Source organism: Nannobrachium achirus (assembly GCF_963921795.1).
Source record: "Nannobrachium achirus genome assembly, chromosome: 20".
Lineage (NCBI taxonomy): Eukaryota > Metazoa > Chordata > Actinopteri > Myctophiformes > Myctophidae > Nannobrachium > Nannobrachium achirus.
In genome coordinates, this window is record NC_137827.1 from 57822421 (window position 1) to 57846005 (window position 23585).

The window sequence follows — 23585 nt, forward strand, 5'->3', positions numbered from 1 at the left end:
GGGTGCCCCCCGCCCCCTCCAGGCGCGGGGTGGCCCCCACCTTGCAGGGGGGACAGGGGCCCCGTGGGGTCGTCGGGGGACGTGGCATGCAGGGAGGACAGCTTGGGGCCCAGGCCCGGGAACAGCTGGTTGTTGAGACACTGGCTCTGGAAGAACAGACCACACGCACACACACACAAAGACACACACATTAGTGCATAGTCTGCATACATGGGCAACTGGCGGCCCGGGAGGGCCGCACATGGCCCCCACCCCGCCTTAAAGACCCAATGAAATGACTATTTTGGGTATTTTATTTTGTAGTTTCAGTTTGAAAAGGAAGCCTGTGTGTTTCTGAACCAATCTTTTTTCAACATAAGATGCAGCATTCAAGTTCAGGAGAGTTTGGACAAGACAATTCTCTTGAATGCTGCCTTCAGGTATGGCATGGAAAGAGGAGCATTTGCATTTCTTTCACCATAGTAAAAAGAGGGGAAAAAAAGAGAAAAAAGAGAGGGCACTTTTTTTTACAGATGGATAAAAGGGCAGGGGCTCAAGCCCCCTTTGATGTGTGCACGTGCCTAGGGGTGTGTGTGTGTGTGTGTGTGTGTGTGTGTGTGTGGTTGTACCTTGCATTGCAGCGGCAGCCACCTCCTCCTGTGGGAGGTGTAGAGGAGGGCGGAGACCAGGAGTAGGAGGAGCAACAGCAGAGGAAGCACCGCCCACATCACCGTGGCGGCCGTCAGACTCTGGGCTCCACCCGGACCCTGGTGGACTGCCGTGGAGCCAGACAGGTAGGGCATCTGGAGACCACCGACATCACCTGAACACACACACATGCACACGCAGTCACGCGCGCGCACGCACACACACACAAACCACGCACATGGTACAATTTAGATCTGCTATTTTTGAAAAATCGTGATCTTTTTTTTAGGGCTGGGATGCGATTAAAAATTTTAATCTAATTAATTACAGGCTCTGTGATTAATTAATCGCATTTTAATCGCACATCGATATTTGACCTGAGAAGCATTTTTTTTTTTTTTAAGTAAAACACATTTTGTTGTACGAGTGAATCACTGGGCCAACCAAAGCGCTCCGATCGGCTACTTCTCCCTTTGCGTTTGTTGTCTCTTCTTGGTTGGTGCATCGCTATGATCGGTATGCCCGAAACTAAAGGTTCTGTGGCTGCAAAAACTTTAAGCGTTAATTTTCTGTAATTAATTAATCGCAATTAATTAAGTTAAAGTCCCAGCCCTACTTTTTTTTTTTTTTACAAATCTGTGAATATATCTATTTAAAACATTTGTATCTTAACCCATTTAGGCCTAGAATTATTGAATGCTTTAACCAGTGAAAAATAGGGTTATTTTGGAAAAAGTTGTGAAAATGTGTGCAAATCTTTGAATATAATTATTTTCAAAGCGAACGTTTGTAACTCAAATTTTGCTTCTGGGGGGGTCCCTGGAACTAAATATTTTGAGATGGGGGTCGGTGGAAAAATACATGTCATTTTGGGTGTCCTTCATATGAAAAGGTTTGAGCACCACTGACATAGTAGTCTCACAATAACAAACTAACTGAGCGCCAGTTAAGTGAAAAGGAACTTTCCTTTGACGATGGCTAGCCAGATTGCTGACATAGAAACATAGGTTTTTCAAAAGATCTTAGAAGGATTAAAAAGACACTTATAGAATCAGATCAAAATTCTAATTTTCACGATTTTTCAATAGTTAAAGCATAAAATAATGATACGCAATAATGTGTACCCGTTCTAAATGGGTTAAATATTTGCTACTGGGGGGTCCCTGGAATATATTTTGAGATGGGAGTCCACGGTCAAATAGTAAAAAAAAAAAAAAAGTTAGAGAACCAATATTTTAGAAGAAGGATTTAAGACTTGCACAAATGCTTTCAAAAGATGGCAGACAGTCCACCATCTGTTCGTCCACACCTTCAGTGAAATAATCCCATACAAGCGAACGTCGAGTGGCCTGTTGTTTAGCTGGGGCTGCTCTCACCTGCTGCTGTGTTCGCTACAATATTATATTTAGATTCTATCTAGATTCTGAAAAGTCCCGAAAAAGACACTGTTATGTGTGGACCAATGTTGGGTAAACTAGGTGACTGGATAATATATTCCGTTTATAATGTTTGGTGCCTACAATCTAGTTGAGACTAGCTTGATATCTTGTAAGCCTCTTATCTTGTTGTTTCCTTTTTCTTTTCTTATCAACTATTTGACTAGTAGTACCAACTAGGTCGACTAGTCGTTATACTATATACTAGTTGACTAGTTGGTGAAAGCCCTAGAACTTTCCTCTATATCCGTTCCACTGTGTGTGTGTGTGTGTGTGTGTGTGTGTGTGTGTGTGTGTGTGTGTGTGTGTGTGTGTGTGTGCGCGTGCATGTGTGTGTGTGTGTGTGTGTGTGTGTGTGTGTGTGTGTGTGTGTGTGTGTGTGTGTGTGTGTGTGTGTGTACCTCTGAAGTGCGGCAGGTCGTTAGGGCTGTGTGAGGGGCGGTCCCAGGCGGGCAGGGCTTGTTTCTTGTCCATGGTCTGGTCGGTCTTCTCGATGGGGACGTTGGTGGGAGAGTAGTTCTCTGTGAGGACACACACACACACACACACACACACACACACACACACACACACACACACACACACACACACACACACACACACACACACACACACACACACACAAAAAATCTCTTCATATTACTCCATAAATCAAAAAAATATTGTCAAGAGCCATAAAAAACAAATTTTACCATGTTTTTAGGGATAAAATGTGATGTAAATCAGGCTATGAATGATATATCAACAAACCCTTCTGTCAAAATCTTCAGGGTATAGATATGTATAAAACTGGAACGTTTGGTGTATGTGGGTGCAACTGAAGTGGAGATTTATGCACCTGTGTATGAGGAAAACCTCATTTTGAGAAAACGCCCCTTTAAAGATGTGTAACAATCACAAACCCTTTGTAACTTCAAAACTCCATTTTAACCATGATAGATTCATCAAATACTAGGGCTTTCACCGACTAGTCGACTAGTTGACTAGTCGACTAGTATAACCACTAGTCGACCTTGTAGGTACTAGTCGTAAAGTCGATACCAAAATATTTTAAAAAATATATATATATATATTTTTTTTTTTTATGAAGACCTAGCAAACTCATTTCAATTCGATTATAGTTGTTTTATTTCTAACAACCATTACAAACGGAATATTATTATCCACACACACACACACACACACACACACACACACACACACACACACACAAACACACACACACACCTTGCTGCATCTCCCTGCCGAGGGTTAATCCCAAAGTCAGTGGAGTGGAGTTCACCCAGAGTTCACGTGCTGAAACTCTGTGTCGCGTCTGCACACAGCAACAGTTGTGAGACTACAGACTAGTCCTACAGTCAGAATATAGTTGTTTAACAGTATAACATCGTAGCGCGATCCAAGCAGCAAGTGAGGACAGCCCAGTGCTTGCTACAACGAACAGACCGACAGACGTTCCGCTCGTTCGTTTGATTAGAAGTAATTAAAAGACAGAGGAGTGTTGTGTTGTGTAGCGAGCTAGCCTACTGAGCCTAGCCTGGCTAGCCGACCATGGAAATGGAAATGGATATATGTGCTTTGTTGTTTACGAGAGACAGCAGCTATTGGTGAGTCCAAGCATGGCTTTCTATTTACTGTAGCTAAAATGGATGTGGCGATTGTGAAATGCTGGTCTTGTTATGTTGCGCCAACTTGCACACGTGGGGTTTGTGTGAGAATCCGTTGTCATGGTAACTTGGCTGCTGTGAAAAGCCGTGTTACAGCGCTCTTTTATTATGACATAATATGTTAACGACTAGTCGACTAGTCGACTACCAGTGGCTTCAACTAGTCGATCTGTAAAAAATGCTTGAAGTGAAAGCCCTATCAAATACACCCATCCTTGGCTCTGGTGACTCATACTGTCCTCCAAACTAATTGAGTGCCTCAGACATGAAAGGGTTAATTGTCCAGAGCGCCGGCCAGTTTCTCCATTCGCGGCCACTTATCTTATTTTGAAGGCCGAGCTCCCAATTCCCACTTGACAATGTTCAAGATTCACTCATTACTAGTTCCGGTCCAGAACATAAACAAAGATCTAAGATGGATGCCTCCATGCATGTGCTATTTTCGCGAGTAAACATGCCATCCTTGGCATCAAAAGTATTTTTTCGAGTAAATGGACTGTAAAGATGAGAAAATCCATTGTTTTCTATGGGATGGGACCACTTTGCGTGCACGTGGACGTGCGATGGAAACGAATCGCGGACTTCACCAGTGCCACAGTGATAGCCGGACCGAAGGTGAGCCCACACCAGCTTTACTGTATATATATACAGTATATTTCGCGGGATCGGCACTTTAGACACCGTTTAATATTTCGTGACACATCGCGGGATAGGCACTAGAGGGGCCATGTTTATAATTTAGATATTTTTTATTTTTTTATTGTATTATAAAAAATAAATGGAAAAAGTAATTGAAATAACACGGCACCTTCACACATTAAAATAAACATCTACAGTAAATTTGTGTTTTAACGGTTATTTTGCATTTGTTTGAAAGAAGACATAACATGTTTAGGAAGCAAAACAGTAAAAGAATCTCACATGTTTTCACCTGCCATGTCTCACCTTAAACCCTCAATATTTAGTCAACTTTGTCTCTTTAGTCAAACCACTGGCTCAACTACTTGGTCTGCTCTTTTTCCCTGCACCAACTCTCTTTAAAGGGGAAGACCACCCATTTTCAATATTGAAATATGTCATTAATATACCTTAGAGGAGTTGTGTGGAAATAGAAGTTCCCCCCCTTCTGTGTTGCCTAGAACTGGAAGATTGATTTTGGGGTTTGTATTGTAAAGTACAATGTGTGATGTCATCAAGTTGTACTTTACAATACAAACCCCAAAATCAATCCTCCAGTTCTAGGCAACACAGAAGTGGGGGAACTTTTTTTCTATTTCCACACAACTCCTCTAAGGTATATTAATGACACAGTTCAATATTGAAAATGGGTGGTCTTCCCCTTTAAGCTCACAATGCCTCGTGGCGTTGTGAGCTTGTAGATGCAATTTTCATCTAATGTTTCCAATCAGCAACACACAAAGAATTGGCTGGGACCCCCTGTAGTTGCTCTGAGCACCCCCTAGAGGTCCTCAGAGTAACATCGTGATTCTACATGTTGCAGTAATAGTTTATGGAAGGACTCCTTTGACTCTGTTTCACCAATCACACATTGGGATTTATTGGCAAAGGTGGAAAAAGTACTCACATGTTGTACTTACATGTAAGTAAAAGTATCAATACTGCTCTATAGATGTACTCTGTTACAAGTAAAAGTCCAGAATTCAAAATGCACTTGAGTAAAAGTATGATTGGCATCAAAATGTATTTAACGTACCAAAAGTAAAAGTACAAAATGTTTGAAAATAGCAGATCTACAAGCTCACAACGTGTCGCGACGCGTTGTGAGCTTGTAGATTGGCTATTTTCAAACAGCCTATAGGTATGACATAGGGCTAAAGTGGTTTATGTATGTTTTATAATATTATAACTTATGTCTGCAAAGTAACTAGTGACTAAAGTTTTCAAATTATTGTGTAGTGGAGTAAAAGTTGCAATACTTGGATCCAAGATGTAGTGGAGGAGAAGTAAAAGTATTGGAAATTGGAAATACTCAAGTAAAGTACAGATACTTCAAAAGTGTACTTACCACCCATTTTCAATATTGAACTATGTCATTAATATACCTTAGAGTTGTGTGGAAATAGAAAAAAAGTGGTGTGATGTCATCAAATTGTATTTTACAATACGAACTCTCCATTTCCAAACAACTCCTCTAAGGTATATTAATGACATAGTTCAATATTGAAGAAATCATGAAAAGATATTTCATGAACAAAAACTCCCGCACTCTGCTCTTGCTCAGCTGCTCATCTTTAGTTCAATATTGAAAATGGGTGGTCTTCCCCTTTAAGTACAGTACAGTAAATGTACTTAGTTACTTTACACCACTGCTTCTTGGCCTGACAAAAGAAAAAAAAAAGTCTTAGTTCAGTTTTAGCTTTAAACCCTGGTGTTAGACCGGGTGTAATATTCCTCACATAAGACAGGTCAAAACCACATTATGCACTGCATCCTTACCAAGAGAAATCAGTCTGGCACGCTCATACAGGGGCGTCACAAGAGGGGGGACAGGACTGAGTTACTAGGGCCCAAGGTGGAGGGGCCTTCATTATTTTACTTTAGTTATTCAAAAATAGCAGATATACAAGCTCTAGATCTGCTTGTAGATCTGCTATTTTTGAAAAGTCGTAAAAGTGTGTGCAAAACTTTGAATTATATGTATTTTTTAAGCGAACATTTGTAACTCAAATTTTGCTTCTGGGGGGGGGGGGGGGGGTCCCTGGAACTAAAGCTTTTGAGATAGGGGTCCGTGGCCAAATACATATCATTTTGGGGGTCCTTCACATGAAAAAGTTTGAGCACCACTTACATAGAAACAGAAGCTCGTATATCTGCTATTTTTCAATAGCTAAAGCAACAAAATAACTCGTAACAATGCGTTCCCAGTCTAAATGGCTTAAACCCCCTCCCCCTGTGAAGAACATGCATGGGGGGCCCGCAGGGAATCCTTGTACCCAGGGCCCAGAATTTGGTGCGACACCCCTGAACTCATATTATCACAGTATCCTCTGGAGATACTGAGGCAAGTAAACAACAATTCCTGTGTGCACGCACGTGCGTGCACGTGCGTGCGTTCCATTGCCACGGTAACGCAGGTAATATTCCGTTCCCGCAGGGCATATATTACACACCTCGTCACCGCTGAAGACCTTCGCGGTGATACCGGCTGGCGTGAAGAATATGAATGTATATATATCTATTATTATTAATGTCCACATGGCCTGGGGGCTCCTGGATGGTCCCACAAATTAAAGTCAGGCCTTGGGGGGGGGGGGGGGGGGGGGGGTGACTTTTGCTGTCGCAGCCCCTTCACACGCCAGCGCTTCTCAATGTGAGATCTGAGCAGCTAAATGGTTGATAGTTAGGAACTAAATGGACCCCTATGTGAGTCTGAGAGTGGACAAATGGAACAAAGACTCGAACCGGCTCCAAAACACTGTCCCTGTTTGAAAAATGAAGTGATTTTTTTTGTCCATGTCTTTGAATATATATCGGATCGGTGCCGCACTGTGAGCTTGTATACCTGCTATTTTTCAATAGCTAAAGCATAAGATAATGGTAAAGCGTAGGGGTGTAACAATATAGTAACTGAATTGAAAAATCTATTTGAACTCTTTTACTGCTTCCGACGTTCCCGTTCGCCCCAATTTTCAACCCAGCTCGTTGCCAATACGGCTCGTTCTTTTACCTTGTCTGAGTGATGACTGTAAGCTGATGAGGGGTCGCGCCGCCATGTACAGTAAAAACATCTCCCGTAACGCTGCTCTCAAAAATCCACTGCACGTCAATCAACAATAATGGAGTCCCAAATCACTTCCTGGCTGTTTTCTGTGGATCTGTTCTAGAAAATGCATTTCTATGCTCTGAATGGATGGCAAGCGAAGCGGCCCAATTCACAGTAATGCCCTCTGCCGCCAGCTCGGCTAAAGTAGACATATGAGCTTCCATTGTAAAACGAATTAGTTTGAAAATTATCAATAGATAATTTTCTATAACATCGCAAAGGTAAGCTGCTTTTTGCTGGCACCAGCCCCAATAAATAAATAATAACATCTGGCAGTAGAACTGTTAATTAGCAATGATCTACTATAGCGATATGCAAAAGCAAATATTCTACCGTTTGTCTTTGTATATCGTATTGCATCATTTTACAATGCAAATAATCAATTGTATGGAAACTAAGTATTTGTGCCTTGTATTAAGCAATTTTAAGAGGGAAAATTAAAAATAGGGGTCTAATTACCTTTCCATTCCATACAGCTACTCTTGGTCTATTGATAAATGTGTGTAATCTCTGTGTTCAGGTCAAGGTGGGTTTGTCCACAATGTATTTGCTAAAGAATCACAGTGATCACAGAATCACAACGCCCTGCGCTGCAAGGCGGTGTGAGCTTGTAGATCTGCTATTTTCGGAATACGGACACTATGGTTCAAGCGGATAATATAAAAAAAGTGAAAAAAAAAAGGTTTCTATCACACAAAGATTCGTAGGACCCCCTGTATTAACTCAGAGGACCCATAGGGGTCCCGGACCCCCTGTTGAAGCCCCCTGTTATAGACATTATTTTATTATTATTATTATATAATTCATCCAGAGTGGTGAGCACATGGCCACATTGACAGAACCCACTGGAGCCTGACAGGGACTCTGAGTCTTGCTCAAGGACACCTGGGTTTTAAGCGGACACAGAACGTCAACTCGGGTGCTTTGGTCAGCATCATATCCTGATGTCTCCTCCCCTGACACCTCCAGGATGTGTGAGGTGTGTGTGTGTGTGTGCGTGCGTGCGTGCATGTGTGTGGGCGTGTGTGCGTGCGTGCGTATGAATGTAAATGTTGTCGCTTTTGGGCAGTGACCTTGTATCTCCAAATGTTTTAAATAAATTAATCCTTAAATAAATCTAGGAGTTATTAGGCCCCAAGGTGGGCCCAAATTAAAGGGATATTCCACTTTCAACAGGGAAACACCATATGGGCTTTTCTCCACACACACACCCATTGTAACTTCAAACTACATTTTAACCATGATAGATTCATTAAAAACACCCATTGTTTTTCTGGTTACTCATACAAACTTCCTAATACATGAGCAGGCCGTGTTTTTTCGATAACTCTTTTCATTTATTTTTAATAATTATTTGGGAAAATGGAAAGAAATAATAATACAAAAAATAATTATTAAAAATAAATGAAAAAAGTTATCGAAAAAACACGGCCATTTTTAAATGGCTCACGTATCAGGAGGGTAATATGAGTCACCAGAAAAAAATATGTGTGTTTTTAATGAATCTGTCATGGTTAAAATGAAGTTTGAAGTTACAATGGGTGTGTGTGGGGAGAGGCCCTGGGCCTGGAGGGCCTGGTAACATTTACATCAAATATCTAAATATTGAATTAAGCAAATTAAAAACTGTCCAGGGTGTTCATAAAAGCCTGATTAGACGATAAAATTACCAAAAAGTGAAATATCCCTTTAAATAAATCTACGGGTTATTAGGCCCCAAGGTGGGCCCAAATGAACTCATTAGAGGTCCACGATGTGCCAACGCGTCAATCTCTTTGATGTCTCTGCCCATTGACGCGTTTGACGCGTTGTACAGTTAACTATACTGTACTGTAGCTACTGTGCCAGACTACCGCGGTGACGAAAAACACTCCCGAAATGCAGCACGAGATCACGTGAACGGGAACTCCACCTACCTGATTCACTTCAGTGTAACGCTGCTGCACAAACATGCATTTCTAATCTAATCTAACTTTTAAAACACTTTCATGTTTAAAACGCGGCCTTCCCTTTTTTTATATTTTTTTTTATCCCACGATTTTGTAACCCATTTTCACCCAGTGCCAATTGCCTATGTAATCCTGGGCTCTGCTCTCCCTCTGCCGCGCCTGGGGAGACAACGGACTGACCTCATGCTTCCTTCAGTGCATGAGTAGTCCAAGTTGTTTCTTTTCACCTGACAGGGGGGATTTCCCCGGGATGGACGTATCGCGTGGAAGGAACACGTTATTCCAACCAGTTCCTTTCCCCTCCATCAAGCGCCCCGGCTGGCCAGGGGGAGGCATTATTGAGACCAGGATTACTGCATGTTTTTGTGAGGGTATCAACCCTAGGAGACACGGGGAGAACATGCAAACTCCACACAGAAAGGCCCTTTCGCCAACCCCACCTAGGGTGTGGGCGCTGATGATGCGGAGGGAGGAACATGCCCCCAGCACCCACAGCGTCCCCCGGTGGGAATCGAACTCAGGATCTTCTAGCTGTGAGGCGAAGCGCTAACCACTGCGCCACCGTGCCCCCTAAAACGCGGTTTCTCTACTGGCTGTTACAAAAGCTCATTTTTATTGTCAGTTGTCAAGACACAGATCTTTATCGTCCGTCATAAAATGACGGCTCTATTCAACTTCGACTTTACTGTTGAGTCGAGTCGACTTGAAAAAAACTTGAGTCGTTAATGCCCTTGTGTGGGCCGGGTGTGCATGCTCGTGCGTGCATGCCCGTGCGTGTGTGTTACCTGAGCATATGGGGCAGCAGCTGCCCTCCTTGGCGCTGGGCTTGGGGCAGGGCTGGGCGCTGGCGGGGGGGCAGGACACGGTGGAGCACAGGGTCTGCCCCGCCAGGCAGTAGCAGTGGGTGCAGGCGTCGATGTCCCAGCGCTCCTCGTCGCTGTACTGGCGCCCGTTGAAGTGGCACACCGGGGGCGTGGCTGCGTGGGGCACCGCCGGCACGTCTGCAGAGAGAGAGAGAGAGAGAGGGAGGGAGGGAGAGAGAGAGAGGGGGAGAGAGAGAGAGAGAGAGAGAGAGACAGAGACAGAGACAGAGACAGAGACAGAGAGACAGAGTATGTCTTTTAGAAATACTCTGTTACAAGTAAAAGTCTGGAATTCAACGTTTACCTGAGTAAAAATACGAAAAGTTCAAAAGTACCAAAAGTAGAAAGTACTGTAATTGCTGGACTATAAGCCGCACCTGAATATAAGCCGCACCTGCTAAATTTAGAAAAAAAAAGCTGCACCTGACTATAAGCCGCAGGGGTCCTTCCTGCTTCCCGCTAGAGTGCCCCTGGTGGCCGTTAGCTGTATAAATCTATATGTAAATCCTTGTTAAAGACAAGTGGCCGTTAGCTGTAAATTATTTGGATTAACTAAATGGACCACATGCAGTTCCTCACCCAGACAGTAGGGGCAGCACTGTCCCTTCCTCAGCAGTGGGCGGGGACAGGCGGTGGGCGGGCAGGTCTCGGTGTAGCAGCGGATGGTGCCGGCGTCGCACACGCAGCTGGTGCAGACGTCGGGCTTCCACGACTCCCCGGGCAGGAACATGTCGCCTCCTCCGCCCGCGTCCCCGTCCTCCCCGCGGCACACCGAGCCTCCGCCTCCTCCTCGGGTGGAGGAGGATGTGGTGTTGAAGACGGGTGGAGGGACGGACGCTGTGTCCTCTGGAGAGACAGCAGAGGAAGAAGTACCTTTTTACTTTAAGCCCTTAAAGGGGAAATATCTGCCTAAAATGCATGCCCAAATTGGAACAGTTGTGGACACAAAACTACAATGATTGTGACTAATCTTGTCCCACCAAATGTCAGCTAACCCCTGAAAATTCACAAATGCAATGTAAAACATCACATTTCTCTTACCAAATTGTCCTGCTGTGATCATTTACCTAGGAAAAGAGAATTGAAAAAGACCTCCGCCTATGGAAAATTTGCATTCTGAATAGTGAAAAAGACTCAAGACCTCATTGGAGACATACATAGTGAATAGAGAAATTGTCCATCAAGGTGTCACCAATTGATAGGCAAAATCTTATGAATATATTTCAAACTATGTAAACTCTACAGATGTTTTAGTGAGAGTAGTGCTGTAATATTGGTAATGTTAAAGTATAGGGTGAGTAATGATAAAAACTAGTAAAAATAAGGTGTAATAATACTGTATTATGAGTAATGCATGGATGAAAAATACAATGGCAGCTGCTTATATATGCCGTAGAGCCCCTGTAGCAGAATCAACATTGAAATTGTAATTAGATTTTGTCTCTATTGATTTATTGACCTCTGAACAGTTTGGTGACTGGTTATGGGAAGCCGGCTTTCCATATGGGTTAAGTGGTTAAAGGAGTAGTCACCCCCAAAATGACTTTTTTTTCCTATTGATTACTCACGCCATGGAGACTTGAGTTCAATAAAAAAAAGACAAAAATGTGATTATAGTAAATTTACCCCCATTGATTCTGGATTTGGGTCCCCAAACTCCCCTTCCGGAATCAATGGGGGTACATTTATTATAATATAAACTACATTCAACATGACCTAACTATTGAAACTGGACTTTTATTTTTTCTTGATTCTATGACATCAATATGCATCAATGTGAAACCATTGATGGCCGGATTGGATCGAAGCATTTCTTTCTATAATTTTATTTTAGGTAATGAAAAACTGTAAAAACTAGCTATCTGGCTATGCGATACTAGTCTTTCAGTGTCTGCCCGAGAGAGAAAGTGATACACCTACTGTAGTACAGCAGTTTGCATCTCTTTCCAGCTTGTACTGTAGATCGACTATTTTCGGCAGAGAGATTTGGTGAAAGGGGGGGGGCTAGATTAGACCCCTGGGGGGCTCCTCTCAAGAAGCTATTGACATTCGTTAAGGGGTCATATTGAGATAAATCTACTCCCTGGTTGGTGATAATTAAGCCTTTTCATCATCATTGACATTATAAGCGAAACAAATAAAAAAAGGGGAAGCAGTGAACATCATTACTGTAATTGCACAGAGCGCAGCGGCAAGTGGCTCATTTATGGAAAGTTCAATTTGTAGTTAAAACGTGTCTCCGCGGTACTTAACCATCTGGCTGAAAGAAGAAAAAAACACGTCAAAATGGTTTGTGGCGGACACCGATATCAAAAGTTGTTCTAAAGCAAGTGACAGAGCACTTCACAACTAAAGACAATAATTAACAACAGTGTAAAGCAGGGGTCTTCAACAGGGGGTCCTCAGAGTTATTACAGGGGGTCCTTCAAATTGTTGTGTGATAGAAACTTTTTTTCTCCTTTTTTATATTAACCACTTGAACCCTAACGTCCATATTCTGAGAAAAAAATAGCAGATCTACAAGCTCACAATTGTGTATTTTGAGTTTTTTAAAACTGCGCATTAGTTAATGGAAACGGGTCCGCCAATACATTCGAATAAATGATGACGTTCTGGTCCATTGTCCTCCAAGTTAACACTTTCCCCTGCCGCTTAACGTCCAAAGTATAGCGTTAGCCCACAAAACAAACCGGTTGTTACACACAGAGTGACACGGACCGTGTGTAAATTCCTCCCGTTTTCACAACGTGCCAGCTGTAGCTCTGCATACAGACTGTTGTGCAAAGACAGCCTCCGACAGAACCAGTGGAAGGTAGGGAGGGAGGGAGGGAACGCTTCGCTGTGTGCTGAGTCGGCTCATGCGACCGTCGCTAATTCGAATGACACCCGCAAATGGAAACAGGCTAAATTTGCTTTGTCTTAATGCGCATTTCTGATAATTCGCTTCCTATTTTCAAATAAGTTCATGGAAACATAACTATTGACAGGATATGATTGAATGAAATAAAATAAAAAAGATAATAACAAGCTAGTTGCTGTGAGTGTTCGTGGCCAATTTAATTAACACATTATTGGATCCATTGTGTGAAAACTACCAGGTTAGTTTTTGTCGGTTTCCTCAAGACGACACCGTTTTGGACATAGAAGGTTTCCGTGACAACGTGTCCTTGGTTTCACTCCGGCGGTGGAGGACGACGCGCGGTGGAGCTTTCATCATCAGCGGAGCGTTGTTTCTCAGATGCTACGCTGGGCTCATTACGGCCACTTTGCCTCAACACTCACTGCCCACGCATGGACCCACATGAATCACAACGGGAAGGAAAGGTCAAACGCTTTCTGCCGCCGCGTTTTATACCGTTGTGTTAAATGCAGATTGTGTGTCTAAACTTTTTTATTAGTATTATTTATTGTATTCTTATAATTTGTATCCCACGATTTGTAACCCTTTTGTTACCCAGTGCCAATTGTCTAATGTAATCCTAAAATCCTGTATTCTAAAATAATACAAGAAAATGTACAAAAACATATTGATTATTCAGTGTGTGGTCTCTCTCATTAATATGTGTAGATATTTAGAATAGGTACTTGCTTTTGATTTGTTTTATATTGACAGATAATGAGTTCCATTGTTGGTATTAATGAATTTGGTTTTGGAAGTTCCAAATATCCTGAGCTTACCTGTCTGGTTTGATAACCATGTTTTAGATCTGCATTAAATAATTGATCGCTGGATAAATCTGGCTTCTCCTCAATATTTGCATTTCTAGAACATGTTATAATACTAGATGTTAACTTAGCCTCAACAGTTAACCATACCAAACGGTGGTGCCATCCTTGCCACATTGGTTTTAAAAAGAGAAATTAAGTGCTAATCTTGTAGCTCTATTTTGTGCTAGCTGGGGTTTTTGGAGCTGTGTGGAACACAAGCTCCCTATACGTGGCCGTGTGTGTGGGTATGTCTGCGTGTCTGTCTGTCTGTCTGTCTGTAGCCTACAGGACCTTTTGTGACCACACGAGGGCGCTGTTGTTCAGGCCAGGCCAGACACGCACGCACGCACGCACGCACGCACGCACGCACGCACGCACGCACGCACGCACGCACGCACGCACGCACGCACGCACGCACGCACGCACGCACGCACGCACGCACACACACACACACACACACACACACACACACACACACACACACACACACACACACACACACACACACACACACACACACACACACACACACACACACACACACACAGCTCCACTTCGAACAGAGGTTCGATTTTTTAATATCCATTTTAGCAGCAGAGGATCACACAATTAACCGTACAATCCTCCAAATGTGAAAGAAAGAACCAATGACTGCGTTACCTCCTTTCTAATTAATGGTGTAATATAGGGAGAAGAACATCTGCGTGTAACCGCAATACCCTGCCCCATTTTTACAACATTTGTATCAATATGATCTGAGCATGTCAAGCATTCAACAATTGCAGGGACGTGCAGAGAATGTTAGAGAGGCAGGGGCTGACATTTCTAAAAGGGCCTTTGGTGAAAATATCGAAAACAGCAGACCTCCAAGATTTTGGAGTTCGGCTATTTTCGGTATTAGATACCACACTAAACTAAGCATAATCAAGTGAATACTGGAGATGTGGCGTAGTGGCATGGATTTCTACACAGAGAGGGCAATTCTTTCAACATAAGATGCTGCATTCAAGTTCAGGAGAGTTTGGACAAGGCAATTCTCTTGAATGCTGCCTTCAGGTATGGCATGGAAAGAGGGCATTTGCATTTCTTTCACCATAGTAAACACTACATTCATGGTCTGGAGAGGGCACTTTTTACAGACAGGTGAAAGGGCAGGGGCCCAAGCCCCCTTTGATGTCTCTGTGTGCACATGCCTGATTAATTGTGACACTAAGTAAACTTGATTTAATTAACTTGCTGTATTGTGCTATGATTAACTACTTGACCCCTACCTACCGTCCCTATATTCTGGGGAGACATTAGCAGATCTACAAGCTCACAACACGTCAACACGTATAGATCGCCAATTATTTCGGCGCGTATCGATATTTCGATGTCCTGTTGTTTCGAGGTAACCTACCAACGCCGGTGAGCGCCAACCTGCCTACGCTGTTGAACGCTAACCTGGTGAATGCTAACTCTAAGCCTAAACCCTGAACCTAACCCTTACCCTGACGTCGAAACAATGGGCCATCGAAAAATCTAGATTTGTCTCTTTTATTTCGCTATTTCAGAGAAATGTTAAGTGTGCCTGTGGGTTTTATAAGTATTAACCCACTAGATGGAGCCAACTCCTGCTGGGTGGCCGGCCTAAGCCCCATAGACGAGCGCTGTAGCTGTGCAAGCCCTGCGCAGCCGTGACGTGCAAGATGACTTTCGTGCGTGTCCTCACTATGCGCCGGAAGGCCTTGGCTTCCATTACCTCTAGGCTAATGTTATTGTTAGAAGCACGTTTTCCGGCTATTTTGCCGCGAATAAAGACTGTCCTCTTCCAGAAAAGCATAGATTCAGAGAAAATGGGCTTTAAAGTTGGCCATCTGCATTGGATTACATTGAATAAATCGGCGGAAGATGTGCTTAGCGATCGCGGTAAACAACGGCGGCCCTCGGACCACCTACAGCGTCAATAATCAGCTCACGGTAAGGACCAAAGCATTGCGTTGCTAGCCGACAAAAAGAGCCAAACTAGTTCGGGATCGGCACTCCAGATTGCGTCGCTAGCCGTCAAAAAGCCGAACTAGTTCGGCTGTTTGTCACTCTAAGGGTTAACAAGAGTTTGTGACTGAATAATGACTACATTTGATCCTCCAGAAAACAGGCTATTTTCCCCCCATTACATTTCCTTAAAAGTAACCATTTTGGAGATACAGCACAGTAAAGGGTTTCCAGCAATATGAGATAATAACCAATAAAAACAAATCATGCATCTTATAAAGTGTCCGTATGTGGTGGAAACAGCCCTCTCTCTCTCCACTCCTCTCGTTTCTCTACAAGTGTTCGGCCGCTTAAATGGGCTTTAGAAGCCATTTCGCGGGCTCTAAAATGTCCTCCCCCAGGCCGGGCTGTTAAGTGACTTTAATGTATCATCCGGCATTAGAGCGCCCTGGGGGGAACCCGCCGGGCCCCGGCAGCCTAAATGTCTGAATAAAAGATTAAATAATTTGAGCTAAATCTGTCATTTGCGCCAACGCAAGCTGCCGCGTCTCGCTGCGACCGGCGCTCACCGCAGCTGTTCTTTCAGGGAGCGCCGTCGGTTCGTAGCCTCGCACGTGCGCACCCACGCACGCACACACAAAAACACACACACAAACGCAGAGACACACTCTCTCACAGCGACTATGTTGGAAAAAGATAACTTCTCAACGTGTGTGAGTTCTTATATCGTTGCTGTCGGGCAGAAACCTTGTATCTCTATATTTCATGTCTATCTTTTTTTTCGTAAATACAGGAGTGTCAAACAAAAGTAGTTGATCTACAAACTCACAACTTGTTGCATCGCGGTGTGTTGTGAGCTTGTAGATCGTCTATTTTCACAACTTTAAAATGTTTTTAAAAATAGTAATAAAAAAGGAATGGTTTAGGTAGAGGTGTGCCGATTGATCGGTGAGTGATCGCGGTCGGCCGATACTGCCTGTATCGGCTTTGATCGGTATCGGCTTTGCCGATCTACAAGCTAGGTCAGCTATTTTGACAATATTTATCTGTGGGACTGAATGTAACCTCAGCTTCAACTCCTATAAGTTGAATTAGATACTAAAGGACCTCAGCCTGCAATCTCCTAATGTTTATACTCAATATACAATGTCAATGTTTTGTAAGAAGAATCAATAAATATATAAATGCTGCTACAGTAACACAATAAATAGAAGAATTTTTGGATTTGACGCTGTGATCGGGAATATCGTTATCGGCAGATACTGATTCCAGTTGATCGGAGCAATCGGAGCATCTCTATGTTTAGGAGATCATACTGAACATTTTGGGCGGTGAGACGCTCCTCCTAACGGATTAAGTTAAGTCTTCAGGCTTTGCTCTTTTTTTCTACAGGTTTCTTTCCCTGTTTTGCCTTACCTTTTTTTACTGGGCGGGCGGGTCTGGTTTAGATTTGTATATAATCACGGGTAGACGGACGGTCCGCGGGATGTGATTAATGACAGGCGGGACGGGCGCGGGTTGTCAAAATCGGACCCGTGCGACACGTCAACAGCTTGGAGATCGGCTATTTTCGGCGTGCGCCGCTGCAGTGCGACCAAGTGTAAACCAGGCTGGTCCTCTCTCTCTCTCTCTCTCTCTCTCTACCTGTGTAACTGTCGGCCGCCCCGTCCTCTCTCTCTCTCTCTCTGTGTGTGAATGTCGGCCGCCCCGTCCTCTATTTCACCGGCTGTTGGCTGCCACACACCCATCTGCTCCTGCCAACACCTATTACCGCGTGTGCGCGCGCGTGTGCAATCCGTGCATGAGGCGTGTTCGGGTGCTTGAATTAAAACTTGTTGAGAGTTTGAGGAATAGCGAGGGCCATTTCCCAGGTCCTCACCAGAGAAATGGTTGTTCTTATGGTTTTAAGCTCACAATTAGGAACAGATCGGGGTTGGGGGTTCGGCATTTCGGAGGTTATAATGTTGGCTGAGGAACCACAATCTACAAGCTCACAATGTGTCACAGCGTGACGCCATGTGAGCTTGTAGATCACCTATTTTTACTCTCAAGCATAGGGTTAACATCTAAAAAAATGTATAATTAAAAATGGAAAGGACAAATAAAACTGTGTGTACTACAGGGTTATAGATTAAGCTAATCATTAAGCTAATCATCTTGGGGCCCCCCAAAATAATTTGGCGACCCCCCTTGGGGATCCCGACCCACAGGTTGAGAACCCCTGCAGTAATGGAGCAGGGCGTTGGGACAGGGGGTGGGGGGGAACGGGGCGGGGGTCTTACCCGGGCAGTGGGGGCAGCAGGAGTCGTGGCTGCGCAGGGGCCTCTGGCAGAGCAGCGGGGGGCACACCTCGCTCTCACACAGCGTCTGGCCCCGCCGGCACGTGCACTGGCTGCAGGGGTCCATGTTCCACACCTCCCCACCGGAGAACACCTCCCCGCCCGGGGACACGCACACCGACGAGTCCCCGGGGTCGCCCAGGGCCGGGGTGGGCAGCGGGGCGGGCAGGTCTGGAGGGAGGGAGGGAGAGAGAGAGAGAGAGAGAGAAAGTGTTTAATTTTTAAAGGACAATTCCGCCCTAAATCAATTCTAGGCTAATTTTCCTACGTATATTGATTAAAATTACTGGGGTCTATTTAGCCTGATTTCAGACTCAGCTGACGCTTGAGGCTGACACTGTGCCCTGTCTGAACGATTTATGGGGGAGAGACTTTTGTGCGAGCGTGCACGCGACGCACGGTGATCGCGGCGCACAGTCGTGGCGTGTGTGTGTGTGTGTCTGTCTGTGCCAGTAAATGCTTCCACACAGAACTGCGACCACATCATGTAATCAACATTAACAGCTTGGTGAAATGAGTGCGCGCACGCTCGTGTGTGTGCCTGCTTGCCTGCCTGCCTGCCTGGTGTGTGTGAACTTCGTTTGAATCGTTTCAACTGCTGCACGGATTGGATATTCATTAGACCCACCCCCAACCCCTGCGCTCATTGGAAAGCCGCAATTTTGGGTTGCTAAACTGCCGATTCATGTACTCAGCTCCAGACCAGAGAAACAGTCCACTCTGAGAGTGGTCTGGGTCTATGGGTTGGAACCAGGCTAGGGGTCGATTAGGCAGAAATGCCCCTGTTGTCCAGTTTCCCCAGCAGAACCCAGCAGCTCTCATAGCATAGTGGAGCCTAATAAGCATATCGCTTTTACTCTATTTGTTGTGGTCAAAAGTGTTTTTATTTTTCATGAATGTGGTACTAGTTGTCATTACAAACACATAAATGTCATCATTGTCTCATAAAATCCATCACACTCTGCTAAACAGATGTTGTGCTTTATTTGTTTTGCCAAGTCCAGGAAAAGATGCCCAGTGATTGGCCAGCACTTTGATTGGCACTTGTGCCGAATGCTCAACCCGACACATGATTTATAAGATTTTGGTGGCTTGTATGGGACAACCAAGGCATGGATGTGTTTGTAAACTGGACAACAGGGGCGTTTGTGCCCAATAGACCCCATGGACAGTATTTTGGGATCAATACAAGTAGGAAAATTAGCCTAGAAGTGATTTAGGGCGGAGTTGTCCTTTAACAAACAAAACGACCACAAACTACAATACAATGCCACAAAAAGATAATTTAGAGCAACACATCAACAAAAGTGATTCCCATATCGTTTACAGAATAGTTCATATTCCCATATGTATTTTTAACACATCCAAGTCCTCCATTTCTTCCTAGTATTTATATGAAAACATTACTCGTGCTTTATTAACACAATTCTTAAAAGCTACTAAACAGTCACCCTCCATGCACAGAGAGAGAGAGAGAGAGAGAGAGAGAGAGAGAGATAGGGGGGTTAGGGATAGAAATGGATGTATTTTGCCAGTAGAACCACTCAGAGTTCAAATAGAGTTCAGCGAGTGTGTGTGTGTGTGTGTGTGTGTGTGTGTGTGTGTGTGTGTGTGTGCGTGCGTGCGTGCGTGCGTGCGTGCGTGCGTGCGTGCGTGCGTGCGTGCGTGCGTGCGTGTGTGTGCCTCCCTCTCAAGATGACAACACTCTCACACGCCGTCACCCTCTAATGCAGTGCTTCTCCACGGGGGGCCCGGGGACCCCCTGGGGTCCCAAAAGGACCCTAACAGGTCTGTGAGACGGACTCTCTCAAGCTTAACCCCTGAGGCCCACTCTACCAACCACTTCTAAATCACTACTTATTTTGCCTTTTTTTTTAATCAACGGCACCCCTGAATTACACTGTTCATTATTAGAATCCTACATCCTATATCACAACTTAAATATGCACATTTTCCCACCTGGGATGCGGTAGGCTATGTCACAGAGAAACATCTGTTTCCATCGGAACTGACTGGAAATAACTTTGTTTAACCACTTGGAACCCCTGCATTCCTAATAGCCGATCTACAAGCTCACAACGCGTCACAACGTGACGCGTTGTGAGCTTGTGGATCTGCTATTTTTGGTGAAGAGAGAAGTACAGAGCAAATCACGTCTTGTTTACTAAGCATAGTGAAGTGTGATATTGATGTAGTGATATTGATGAATTCAAAATATTCTCAAATGATTCTGAGGCACCCCTACCCATAGACTGGCATCAAGGCACCCTAGGGAAACCCTGGTCTACAGAGAGGCACGCGAGACCATGAGAACACACTCACATCATCACCCTCTAATGCTGTCCCTCCAGAGACCATGAGAACACACTCACATCATCACCCTCTAATGCTGTCCCTCCAGAGACCATGAGAACACACTCACATCATCACCCTCTAATGCTGTCCCTCCAGAGACCATGAGAACACACTCACATCATCACCCTCTAATGCTGTCCCTCCAGAGACCATGAGAACACACTCACATCATCACCCTCTAATGCTGTCCCTCCAGAGACCATGAGAACACACTCACGTCATCACCCTCTAATGCTGTCCCTCCAGAGACCATGAGAACACACTCACATCATCACCCTCTAATGCTGTCCCTCCAGAGACCATGAGAACACACTCACATAATCACCCTCTAATGCAGTCCCTCCAGAGACCATGAGAACACACTCACATCATCACCCTCTAATGCTGTCCCTCCAGAGACCATGAGAACACACTCACATCATCACCCTCTAATGCAGTCCCTCCAGAGACCATGAGAACACACTCACATCATCACCCTCTAATGCAGTCCCTCCAGAGACCATGAGAACACACTCACATCATCACCCTCTAATGCTGTCCCTCCAGAGACCATGAGAACACACTCACATCATCACCCTCTAATGCTGTCCCTCCAGAGACCATGAGAACACACTCACATCATCACCCTCTAATGCTGTCCCTCCAGAGACCATGAGATCACACTCACATCATCACCCTCTAATGCAGTCCCTCCAGAGACCATGAGAACACACTCACATCATCACCCTCTAATGCTGTCCCTCCAGAGACCATGAGAACACACTCACATCATCACCCTCTAATGCAGTCCCTCCAGAGACCATGAGAACACACTCACATCATCACCCTCTAATGCTGTCCCTCCAGAGACCATGAGAACACACTCACATCATCACCCTCTAATGCTGTCCCTCCAGAGACCATGAGAACACACTCACATCATCACCCTCTAATGCTGTCCCTCCAGAGACCATGAGAACACACTCACATCATCACCCTCTAATGACCATGAGACCATGAGAACACACTCACATCATCACCCTCTAATGCTGTCCCTCCAGAGCCAAGCCTCCATTGTCATGCAAATGACCTCCCCCCACAAAAAAATCGAACCTCTGTTCGAAGTGGAGCTGTGTGTGTGTGTGTGTGTGTGTGTGTGTGTGTGTGTGTGTGTGTGTGTGTGTGTGTGTGCAACAGCGCCCCTCCCTTAACATGTGTGGTCAGAAAAGGTTACTGCAGGCTACAGACAGACACGGAGACAGACAGACCCACACACACGGCCACGTATAGGGAGCTCCACACAGCTCCAAAAAAGGGGGGAAAAAAAGTTGTAGTTCACTTTAGTTTTGGCTCCAGACAGCCACACTGTCACCACTGAAAGGCTAAATGGTGCTGTTACGCTGAAGGCACACACAAACACACACACACACACACACACACACACACACACACACACACACACCACAGGAAGTCACACATGCCCATGTTGATGATGACACTTCCTTCCATACATCTTTTTTACTTGTCTTTTCTCACTCTGAGGAGAAACATTGCTATACCTCGAACATCCTCCGCTTAGATAGAGCCCGGTAAACAGAGCTTTTCGGGCCGATCGCCGCGATCTGGAGATAAAGTATGATAAAACGCTGTTTATCTGCGAGGGCTAGACTGGGAAGCAATGAAGCCGGCGCCACCATAGCCCAAAGCAACATGGGAAATTAAGTTACTGCACACCAACCGGTACAGTAGGCCACGATATGATTTAAAACATTAATACATGGGTCTTCAACAGGGGGTACGGGACCCCTAGGGGGTCCTCAGAGTTACTACAAGGGGTCTGCCAAATCTTTGTGTGATCATGTTTGATCACTTGAACCTTACTATCCCTATTCTTAATGGAACATTAGCCATAAAATCGCTGATCTACAAGCTCACAATGCCTCGCTCTGCGAGGCGTTGTGAGCTTGTAGATCAGCTATTTTTTGGGGCACAGATGTTTGGTGTAGAAGGAAAAGAAGGTGAAAAAAAATTCCAACCTATACAGATGATAGTGCTGTCAAGTCTAAATTGTATAAGAGATAATCCATGAACATATTTAATCTGCAGCTATACGATATGTAGTGGGGGTCCCTGCTTCATCTCTCTCAGAGCTAAGGGGTCCTTGGCCTGAAAACGTTGAAGACCCCTGCATTAATAAGTACAATATCTGAACATACTCCTCAATGGCATGGAATGATTCATCTATATTGTGGAATTGCTGCTTTCAGAAGATGAAGAAAAAGGAAACGGTACAGAAAGAGTATTTCTTCCTCCAGTGTGCCTGTGGCACATTGATCTAGATGAGAGGCTAAATGGTAGTGTGTCACCCAGACAGAACGCCGATGTGGGGAGCATTTACATTTCAGCCCGTAAAGCGGAGGCCCTTATGGAGACAACACGGTGCTACGCACACAGATTACCTCTCCAACCATAATAACAATCAATAAGCCCACAGCTCCAAGTTCACCCAGACTACAACAACAAGGAGTTCACACCAGGAGAGGGCACTGTTTGCAGGGACGTGCAGAGAATGTTAGAGAGGCAGGGGCCGACATTTCTAAAAGGGGCTTTTGGTGAAAATATTGAAAATAGCCGACCTCCAAGCTCACGAGATCGGCTGTTTTCAATAATTCTTTCAACATGAGAAGTTGCATTCAAGTTCAGGAGAGTTTGGACACGGTCATTCTCTTGAATGCTGCCTTCAGGTAATGGCATGGAAAGAGGGGCATTTGCCATTCTTTCACCATAGTAAAAACTGCATTCATGGTCTTGAGAGGGCACTTTTTTTACAGACGGATAAAAAGGCAGGGGCTCAAGCCCCCTTTGATGTCTATGTGTGCACGTGCCTGCCCGCTTGGTTCTTTA

The 23585-nt window shown here is 44.6% G+C and overlaps 1 protein-coding gene across 1 annotated transcript in view; it reads right to left on the bottom strand.

The window, feature by feature from the left end:
• Positions 1-23585, bottom strand: part of crim1 (cysteine rich transmembrane BMP regulator 1 (chordin-like)) — a gene marked incomplete at its 3' end in the record, with an annotated part of 308756 nt that overhangs the window by 2354 nt on the left and 282817 nt on the right. The window contains exons 12-17 of the mRNA XM_080751169.1: positions 18291-18518; positions 10906-11172; positions 10249-10464; positions 2465-2584; positions 609-802; positions 41-146 (exon numbers count right to left, since the gene is read on the bottom strand). Coding sequence (XP_080607295.1) covers positions 41-146; positions 609-802; positions 2465-2584; positions 10249-10464; positions 10906-11172; positions 18291-18518 — 1131 coding nt within the window. The remainder of the gene's footprint in view (positions 1-40; positions 147-608; positions 803-2464; positions 2585-10248; positions 10465-10905; positions 11173-18290; positions 18519-23585) is intronic.